The sequence below is a fragment of the Gossypium raimondii genome, chromosome 8 (genome assembly GCF_025698545.1).
Source record: "Gossypium raimondii isolate GPD5lz chromosome 8, ASM2569854v1, whole genome shotgun sequence".
NCBI classification, from domain to species: Eukaryota; Viridiplantae; Streptophyta; class Magnoliopsida; order Malvales; family Malvaceae; genus Gossypium; species Gossypium raimondii.
The window spans coordinates 56668941-56679317 of NC_068572.1; the positions used below are offsets into that span (position 1 = coordinate 56668941).

The 10377-nt window shown below is 35.9% G+C and overlaps 2 protein-coding genes across 2 annotated transcripts; one reads left to right on the forward strand and one right to left on the reverse strand.

Annotated features, from left to right (window-relative positions):
• Positions 1-627: 627 nt before the first annotated feature.
• On the forward strand, positions 628-1444 carry LOC105792387 (uncharacterized). The gene has a single exon (XM_052634384.1). It carries the CDS (start codon positions 725-727, stop codon positions 1217-1219), a length of 495 nt encoding a protein of 164 aa, XP_052490344.1. The 5' UTR covers positions 628-724; the 3' UTR covers positions 1220-1444.
• Positions 1445-3977: 2533 nt separating this feature from the next.
• On the reverse strand, positions 3978-9131 carry LOC105792385 (4-hydroxy-3-methylbut-2-en-1-yl diphosphate synthase (ferredoxin), chloroplastic). Its single transcript, XM_012620938.2, has 20 exons — positions 8956-9131; positions 8420-8658; positions 7981-8138; positions 7652-7758; positions 7444-7544; positions 7287-7363; positions 6976-7095; positions 6657-6887; positions 6405-6521; positions 6236-6310; positions 6073-6150; positions 5942-6001; positions 5795-5857; positions 5558-5702; positions 5320-5458; positions 5099-5176; positions 4855-5014; positions 4679-4777; positions 4464-4568; positions 3978-4346 (listed from the first exon to the last, which is right to left on the reverse strand). Exons 2-20 carry the CDS (start codon positions 8625-8627, stop codon positions 4245-4247), a joined length of 2223 nt encoding a protein of 740 aa, XP_012476392.1. The 5' UTR covers positions 8628-8658; positions 8956-9131; the 3' UTR covers positions 3978-4244.
• Positions 9132-10377: the final 1246 nt, after the last annotated feature.

Sequence of the window (10377 nt, forward strand, 5' to 3'; positions counted from 1 at the left end):
AACTGAAAAACCATCAATCGGTTGTATTTTTTATTCAAAATAGAAGAACAAAAGATCAATTCAATGGAGGGTCCAGACATGAATTACAGTAAATAATGGATTTTTTTTTTTGCAAAAAGACAGTCCATCTTTTCATGCTTTTCTATATATGTAACAAACAAAAAGGACATGCTTCATCTTTATTTATTTGTGTATTGTGGGCAACCACAATAGCAAGCATGTATAGGGGTTGGTGCATTTCTTCTTTTTCTTTTTCTTTTTCTTTTCTACGGTTATGCTCTTTTCTTTTGTGGTAGTAACAAAAAAACCTCCTTCTTTTTAAATTGAAGAAAACTGAGTTTTAGGGTAAAATTTTGTATTCTATTTTCATAAAAAAATTAAGTTTTATCATCCCAGTTGAGCATTTAAAATTCATTTTAACTGCCACATCAGACTGTCATTTGGGAGGTAACAAATTTTAACAGTAGAGTGACAATTTCATAACATAATGATAACATAAATAAAAAAACGTAATATTTCAACCATAAATAACTAAAATATAATTAGAGGCAAATAAAAGTCACTATTTTAATAATTTATTTTTCTCCCTAGATTTACCCCGTGTTTACTACCCTTATAAATTCCTTCTTCCGTAGCCTTTCTTTTTGAACCTTCCTCTGTTTTTCTTCTTCGAACTTTTTCCTCTATTTTCAACTGCAATTTTTTCTTTCTTACATCTACTCTAATGGCAAAACTTGAATTTCTTTCCATTGCATTCCTCCTATTTCTTCAACTCACATTCGCTGCCATTTTGCCCCAGCCCGCGCCAGCCCCAGCCCCTTCACCCGGTACACAGTCGCCCGCGCCAGCCCCAGCCCCTTCACCCGGAACACAGTCGCCCGCGCCACCCCCAGCCCCTTCACCTGGTACACAGTCGCCCGCGCCACCCCCAGCCCCTTCACCCGGTACACAGTCGCCCGCTCCGGCGTCGTCTCCTTCAGATCCGGTACAAGCGAGTTCTCCTTCTCCTTACAGCAATATCGGCCACAACAACGTTAATCCGGACGTAAAGAACGCCAGTGGTGGCGGAGGAATGAGCGCAGGAAAAAAGGCGGGAATCGTTGTGGGGGTGTTGATAGCAGCGTGCTTGGTTGTCGTCGGTGGATTGGTTTACAAGAAGAGACGAGATAACATCAGGAGATCTCAGTATGGATACGCCGCCAGGGCAGAACTTCTCTGAAGAAGAAGAAGACAAGTTCGTGATAATACATATTAAAACAAACAAGATCAGAAGAGGTTATATTCAAATAATCAAATTTGTTACTACTTATTCTGTTTAGTTAACGATTTGAGAACTTATCATTCTCTCTCTCTATACTCTTTCAGACTATTTCTGCATGAGATAGAATTGTTGTATTCGGCAGTTTACTCTGCACTGTGATAAATATTAGGTTGGGTTTGGATGGGCGATTGGGTGCGGTGCGGTGCGTTTAGTTTACTTTTTATTTCACGCTATAGTATCGCTACAATATTTAATTTCATCGCCATCACTATTTTTACACTAATTGAAAGTAAACGCACCGTCAACCATGTCTAATTAGGCTATCATTATTTCAAACTTATTTTCCCAATTGTTTTTCAACTTTCTTTTAGCACGAGAAAGTTAAACTTTTGTTTATGACAACTGTCTCATGTTAATCTTTTGCTTGAATCATACGTACATACTTTTGTCTATAATGTGTGAGCGAGGACTAGGAGGGGCTAAAGTTAATTGCTCGTGGCCCACCTTGCACATGATTGAAAGAGATTAACGTATCTTTGCCATCAACGAGGGGATGGGTCCAATGAAGAAATTGTCTTCCAAATTGCAGCTTTCCATTTTTTGTTCATTAAATTACAGCTCCCTCTCTCTCTTTTTCCTCTAAATAGAAGATTCATTAATATATATATAAAGCTTTACTGTTTGTTTTAGTATAAAATAAAATAAAAAATCCATCTTAAAAATAGGGTACGATTGCATGACTGAAAGTCAGGTAAGAGCAGAGAAGACATTTGACCTGAACTTACTGTTAGAAAAACACAGGTAAAAACATGAACATCAGAACACAGGTTACATCAGGGCATCAACCACCAAATCGAAACTCCAGGAGTTTGTGTGTCGAATCCGAGGATGATGGCATTGTCGTTTTTACCGTTATCGAAACGGGGAGTTTTAGTGTTTTTCTTAGTATAATAAAACGATGTGGATTGAAGGGAGTAAGTTGTTCTTAGTGAAACGCTGCGTTCCACTCTGTACAGTTGTAAGTAACAACTAGCCTAACTGAATTTTATTTCTGTTATACGTTACCGTCCTTAATAATAATTAATTTACTCAAAAATGTCAAAAAATTAAAATAATTATCAGGTTGGTTTTTGGAAAATTTACAGGAATAGGCTGTTTTTACGAAAAGATATTAAATTAATATAATATTTATTATATTAAATTTAATATTAAATCTATTAAATTAATAGATTATTTATGCATAAGATAAATATTAAATTTGATTTAATATTAATATAATCACTTTAATATTAAATTAATAAATATTATCAAATAAGTATTAAATTAAATTTAATAATAAGTTTATTAAAATAATATTATTTTTGAAATAGTTAATTTGAAATTAAATTATCCGGTAGAGTTTTAATAGGAGTGATTCTTCCACTACTCAACCGTTGAAGGACCACTCGTCGGCCACTAGAATACCACCAACGTTGTAGCTGATATAATCGTGTTCAGTGGTGCCATCGCAGATGCGACACCCTTACGGCACCCCGATATGGTTTGGTTCGGGCCAATGACAACTCAACCGGTCTGGTCCTACCACCGGTTGGACTGTCGGCTCGGTTTCACATACCAAGCCCGGTTCGATCATTTTCGGGTCTCGATCTCAGTTTTGAAGTTCAATTACCCATTAAACCAATTGTTTGACTTGAAAATCACCAAAAATATCATATTAATATTAATTAATTTTGTTTAATTTAATTTTACTTGATTAAAATTAATTTATCCAAAAATATTTAAATTTTTAATTCTCTAGTTGAACAATTTTCACAACAGCTTAATTTAATTTCACATCGAATATATCGACTCAATTAAATTATTTCTAAAGTCGTAGAATTTTATTTTGATTCAAATGCAATCAGACCGAGCTTTTGTTGAACTAGCGGAGTGACCAATTGAACATATACAATTAAGCTCAAGTAATTACAATTATATCCAGAAGTATCATTACGATAATTCGCAATTTACTTAATCATGGAATCAATCGATCAGAAGTACCATGAATAGTGCATATTGGAGGGAGTTTGTCTTAGTGAACAGTGTGTTCCATTGTGTACACCTGTAAGTAACAGCTACCCTAACTGAATTTCAATTCTATTATAAGATTAATTCATTACGAAAAGAATATGATTGTCAAGCCAACTCATTGAATAAAAATATATAAAAAAAAATCTAATTTTAAAAAACATTTATGGATCCTTAAAAGTTGCTGATGGGGTGTAAAGGGGTTATGGAATTGGTTATCAGTGAAATACAACCTTCATTCTTCTCTTTTCTCTCTGTTTCTCTAATTTTCTGGAATCAGCCCGCATCATAAAACCTTTTGGTTAAGTGTAGCAAACCACCACAAACTCGAGAAAAGTAAGTCATCAATGAGTCTCAGAGAACTTTTATTTTTCCGAAAGAAGGGACTTCCTCATGCCGGAAAACAATAGAAGGCTAATGAATAGAAAGCAAGTCCCAGCAAAGGAGAGGATAGGAGGAGAAGGGCTAATGATCAGCACCAAGGTCCATGCACGCCGGCCAGCCGAATGAAAGAAGAGGAGGGAGGAGGTTGATGAAAAAAATGCTTTAAAGCAATGCAATTGCAGCTCTCTTTCAAGCCTTCTTTGTTTCATTTTTAATTATCTTAATTTTCAAATTATTTATTCATGTCATGTAACAAATTTCTATATGAATAACACAGAATACTTTATATATATATATATATATATATATATATATATATATTTTTTTTTCTGTCAAAAGTCACGTTTACAATTCGAAACATTTATATGTTTTACAAAACATTGCATACGAATTTGTGCAGCCTGCAATGAGGCAATCATCTTTGCCCACACGATCTTCAACCGCTATTATTTACTATATGTGGTTCGAAGATGGGAATGTGATTCCCCCTTGACCCATGCTTCTTCGATCCACAGGCTATAACCTCCTAAACTTATTCTTCAGCAGGAGGATCTACCCATCGCCCATGATCTTTTATTAGTTGGATCAGAGCATCGGTTGCATGCTCCATCGCGATTCCACGCTTCACAACAGTCTGAAAGAGAATCCATAAGTTCAGAGCATATATCATAATCCATGCATGCATTCATTTTGTGTTCATGTTATTTTCCCGTGCTGACATGAATTAGAAAGGCATGAAATGCTCTAGTACCTTGCCTACATAGAGGTCGATTTTTCCTGGAGCACCACCAACATATCCGAAATCTGCATCAGCCATTTCCCCCGGACCATTAACGATGCAACCCATAATTGCAATCTGACAACGAAAAAGAATTTTCATTATTCAATGTCTGTTTAAAACAAATCAATGACGAACTCGACTGTTATTCGATGTCGGACTGGATCACTAAGGACAAGTTATATTACCGAAACACCAGGCAAGTGTGACGTCTTTTCTCGTATTTGTGCACTTATTTCTTGAAGGTCAAACAATGTTCTGCCGCAAGATGGGCATGAAACATACTCCTACAACCAGAACTCGCATATATTAGATATAGATCTGAAGATTGTCATGTTTTATGACTCAAAGATAAGATTCATACCGTCTTGGTATTCCTCATTCTACAGCCCTGGAGTAAGTTGAAAGAAGTGTTTCTGAGGAAATCAAAATCTTGGTCTGGTGCTTCCAACAATATACCATCTCCGAGTCCATCCACCAGAAGGGCTCCAGCATTGGTGCCAGCATTAATGACCAAGTCATCCCTGCATGTCAAGAAAAAGCCATTATAAACCAAAACTATTAATACCTTGTACCTCAGTCAACAAACCCTATGGGTTTTTAGTTACCTGTGAGTCCCATTTGGAAACTGAATATGATGGATTACAGGGAAATCAAGACTGTTCTCCGATAGATACTCAAATAACCTGCGGAAGCATACTGTTCAAATATCTGGAACCCAATGTGTGGCAAAACCATAAAAGTAAAGGGAAAGGCTAAAACAAGTCAAGCATAACCAAAATAGCACTAATCTTAACAAATATGCAGGTCAAGTAATTGAACAAATTACCTCCTTGCTGCATGCACTCGACCAATCTTTTCTTCATCCAAAGGTATATTATGAAGAAGCATTGTAGCATCAATGTCTTTCAGGATTTCCAGCTCTTCATAGGGCTCGTCACCACGTACAGATACGACCAAGCGTGTACCTGCAAGGTAAATAAACTGATATCATAGGAGCAAAAAAGAATAAACGTGGATAACCATCTGTATGCTTAGAACTCAATATTAAAAATAAGCAGACGCACCTTCGGGCAAAAGCTTGTAAGCTCCAGTTGATAGTTCCTTAAGGTTTACTAGAGCCATAGCATTTGGCAATGGCTTTGTTAGCTGTTCCGATAAAGGTGTAATGACACCCATGCTTATGTCTATCAACCTTTTAAGAGCCAGCCGCTGGTTATAGTACAATAAATAGTCCGTTATTTCCAAATTTTCGTTAAGACTAGAGAGATAGTGAGAGAAAGGACGAAAAGACGGATTCTTACAGCATCAGCGTCATCTACTGGTGGAAGCTCCTGCAGTATGATTGAGTCTACTGTTGCCAAGTCCTGCATCAACATATGGCAATTCAATCATGATAAAAGCCCACATAGCGTAGCCAATCTTATAGAGTACATGGATCAAGAGTAGACCTTAAATGGCATGCCTACGACCAGCTTTGCTGCAAGTGACTTATATAAGAGTTCTGGTGCCTGCAGAGGGGGACAAGGAATTAATGGATTTCTCCCTGTCACAATTAAGGAAGCTAGTGAGACTATGTTACCTTCAACTGATCAAGGGAAACAGACATAAGAACCGAGCCATCACGATGCAGGACACCTCTAAAGTCCACCTCTTCGCCCTATAAAGAAATAAATTCTTCATTCATAACAGTTCAGGGCACAGGGTTTAGCTAACACGGTGTTACCGAGACATTTATGGCTAACCTCCTTTTGTGTTGGCAATTGACCAGATCGACGCTGGAAATCAAAGTAATGTCTGTGCTTTTCCTCAAATGGTGCCTGATGGAATTTCAAGTGAGGAAGGTTCTCAAAATAAGAGTATTTAAAGTGATAAAAACATCATGTCTAATTAATTGAAGTTGTCAAATCCTACCACCCCTTGCTGGAGTTCGGCAGCTTTCATACCAAGGTCAGCCATCCTTCTGCACGGATCTATCTCTTCCTCGGGTGGCTCGGTGAGTGAAACTCTGATTGTGTCACCTAAACCATCCTGCAAGTATAAGATCATAATATCAACAAATCAGCCACAGAGTTGTTGAATACAATTTCAAGATCACCATAGCATGAAAACTTTAAATGGTAATTGCTTTTGTTGATTATGCTATATATATACTAGTGGAGGTACCTGAAGGAGGGTCCCAATGCCAATCGCGGATTTCATCCTTCCATCTTCACCTTCTCCAGCTTCAGTGACTCCCAAGTGTAATGGATAATCCCAGCCATGAACGTACATTTCAGCAACAAGGAGGCGGTATGCCTGGACCATGACAACTGGATTGCTTGCTTTCATTGAAAAGACAAAGTTATGGTAGTCCAACTTTCTACATATCCTAGCAAACTCGAATGCAGATTCAACCTGTTGAGGAACACCAATTAATTGGATACATAGGAAGAGAAAACACACTTGAAGCTGTCAGGCACTAAGAGATAAGATAAATGTTCACCATTCCCCTAGGAGAATCCCCATAGTAGCTCATTATACGGTCAGAAAGACTCCCATGGTTGGTCCCAATACGCATCGCCCTTCCGTACTTCTTACATTTTTCAACCAACGGAATAAAAACCTGTTGTAGTTCATGGGGGTTGGCAGAGGGGGGTTCAATATGTATAGTGAAACTGATACATGCTAAAAAAAAGATTCACTGCTTCGATATTAGATGTTAGTGAATCGATGGTTTATTTTCTAAAAGTTTCACTAGAATCTACTAGATAGTGGACGATGCACGATTGAACTCTAAAAGAAGAGTGGTCTGACCTCCTCAATATGCTCAAGTTCTTTCTGATACTCCTCATTTGTATATTCTATCTGCTCAAACTGGGCCCGTCTATCAGCTGCAATTTACCACATTTTTTATTCAAAATAGCAAAAATCAAAATCTAAAAACAAAATGAACGTACATCAAATCACTTACCAAAATTTCCAGGGTTGACTCGAATTTTATCGAAGCACTCGGCAACTCTTAATGCAACTGAAGGAGCAAAATGAATATCTGCCACCAGAGGTATATTATAACTGCACGAATACAAATAATAAGTCAATGACGGTAATAATTTCCATATAACATATGAGACTGAAACTTCAACAAGTGACAAATAATTCTTATAAAGAACCAGACTTACTTCTTCTGTACTAGAGAGTTTTTTATTTCAAAACATGCATCTGCCTCTTTCTTCCCTTGAACAGTTATCCGGACAATATCCGCTCCCTTGTCTGCTATTCTCATCACCTATTAAAAAGACGGCAGTAGTTAATTTCATAAGACTAATTCATAAACCTCAGGACACCATAAGGTAGAAAACAAGAGATCGCATTCTACACATCAAACATCATCGGATATTCATATACGTTGTCAATCCTTATGACCGGACAATCAGTGAAAAGAGATCCCAAACCCCATTATTTGAAAAGAAAAGAAAAAGGTTTAAGCGCAGATGGGAGAAGTTGATACCTGTTCAACTGTCCCAGCCACATCCTTAGTGTCGGTCGTAGTCATTGTTTGAATCCTTATTGGATGCTCGCTACCAAGAGCCACATTTCCGACCATTACCGTCCTAGTTTTTCTCCTCACAGTTTTGTGCATGGATTCACAATACTTTTGCCTCGGAACTAAAATAAAAAACAGTTAATTAATCAGAGAAAAACACCAAGTTGAATTGAGTACTTAGCTTAATTATTAAGTGAAACTTAAATTTTGGCATTTGGAACATATCTAAATAGCACAAGAGAAATGAACACAGTTCATCATGGGGAAAAAGCCCCTCTTTCAACTAAGTTTTTTTCACATCAATTCATGTAAAGATCAACACAAAATTCAGGAAATAGTGTTCACAAACCAAAATTTAATTTAATTTCTTGTCTTGTCTTGTCTTTGAATTTTATATTTATACCTAACAAAGGGCTCCCTTCAGATGCAGGCTGAAGTTGAGCAGTATCCTGACTGGGATTCTGATTCCGAATCACAGAGATTCTTGTTCTACCAGTCTTGGTCCTTCTCAAATCACATATCCTCACAAAATCCGTACTTTTAGCAAATCCTAAGCCTGGGTCCTTGCTTTTCAAGCCTGGAAAAGAAGCTGGTACAGCTCCACTCGCCATTTCCACACAGCACAAAGCCCTTCACCTTTTACTGCCCAAACATACAAAACTCAGTTAATCAAACCGCCACCCAATTTTTATGGCTGAAAAAAGATAACACAGAAATTATCCCAAAATTTCTTTTAACCCCGAATTCAATATTTAAAGACATACAAGACTGTTCGGCTCAAAAGAATCAAAGGTTTCATCTAAAAAGAAAAAGAATCCTTTTTATCAACCAGACAACAATAAAGTTACAACTTTGTCATTAGTGTGATCATTAACACAGCATGCAAGTTTTAAACCCAAAAAATTTGCAAAAAATCTAACTTGAAAAACAGCTAGCTACCTTTGCTGAAGATGGGTTTCTTGTTTAAAGAGAACTTAAAAATTGAAGTCCAAAATAGGCTTAAGCAGTGATTTGGACTTAAAAGAGAGAATTGAAAATAGATTAATGGAAAGGTCTGGAGAAGAAAAATTGGTGGGTGGGAGCTGTTCGCAAGGATTTTCAGAAAAAAATAAGTGAATTGTGGGTTATCTGAAGATTTTATGCTGTAAAAAAAAAAAAAAAGAATTAGAAACATGACAAAAACGTTGTTTGAGCATCTGGTTTTTGGACATGAAAATAAAATGGTTAAACTAAACGGAAGGTCACTAAACTATTAGTAAATTTATATTTTGATTACTTAACTTTAAAATATTACAAAATAAGCATTAAATTATTTGATAGTTTTCATTTTAATTACTGGACTGTTAAAATTTCTATACGTTTGGAGTTTTGTAAAATAATTGGGGTAGGTTTCTTAATGAAATAAAACCTAAAATTAAGGGGTAAAAGAGAAAAAAAATCACTTGAATTCCATCTTAAAGTAAAATTTGGTTTTCATGGAAAGTTGTACTAGAATTAGATTTATTTCCTTATTTCGCCCAAAATTTTGAAAATTTGACATTAAAGAGAAGAGAAAAGAAAAAAAAAGGAATTTTATATGTTGGCGTGATGTTTAGGGTGTTCAACATTCCAAGTGTGGCTTGAATTCGAATTACCTTACTATTAAGATTTTACCCTTCTCTTATAATTCACCAAAATAAATAAAGAGCAAAAGATAAACATTCAAATATAAGGAGTCCAACTTTTGAATTAGGACATAGTAGAAGGGCTTAACTTCAAAGTTACAAATGGCACGGTCACGGCACAAGACAACTACATATATTAGGAATCTATTATCGTTGGTTTAAAGATATTCCGGCTCTCAATACCTATTTAATTCACACGTGTCTCTCTCAGATTGGCACATCTAGGAAGGCCTTAACTCTTAAATTTCCTTTCCTCTTTTTTTTTTAAAGATATTAACAAAGGGTTAATCTATATCATTAATCATTAAATTAAATTACGAGTATGTATTCGTTTTGCTTATTTAATTAAAATAATAATTTAGTTATTGAATTATTGAAAATTTTTTAAGTCACTGAAATATTCAAAAGTTTTTATTTGAGTCACTGGACTGTTAAAGTTTTATTTTAAATGTTCCACTAATGAGTTCCAAGCGATAATTCGACGATCGGTACGGTGGATTAGTACCCATCGACGAGTAAAAGAACATATCTTATATTCAAATTGATCTGACAATCAATATCAGAGATCAGAGAAAAAAGTTGTTTAAATTTTGGTTTGCAGATTTCTGACGTTTAAATCTATTTCATAAAAAAAAAAAACTAAACTGTAGAAAAGAATGAAAGTAAGCTTTCGATTAGCGCAGATAATGCGAATAGA

Bases quoted from the DNA above. Each gene is read 5' to 3' on its own strand.
- LOC105792387 (XM_052634384.1), top strand. From the start codon at position 725: ATGGCAAAACTTGAATTTCTTTCCATTGCATTCCTCCTATTTCTTCAA.
- LOC105792385 (XM_012620938.2), bottom strand. From the start codon at position 8,627: ATGGCGAGTGGAGCTGTACCAGCTTCTTTTCCAGGCTTGAAAAGCAAG. The intron at 6,002-6,072 runs GTAACATAGTCT...CCCCCTCTGCAG, and splicing joins TTTCCCTTGATCAGTTGAAG to GCACCAGAACTCTTATATAA. The intron at 4,347-4,463 runs GTACTAGAGCAT...ATTCTCTTTCAG, and splicing joins TCGACCTCTATGTAGGCAAG to ACTGTTGTGAAGCGTGGAAT.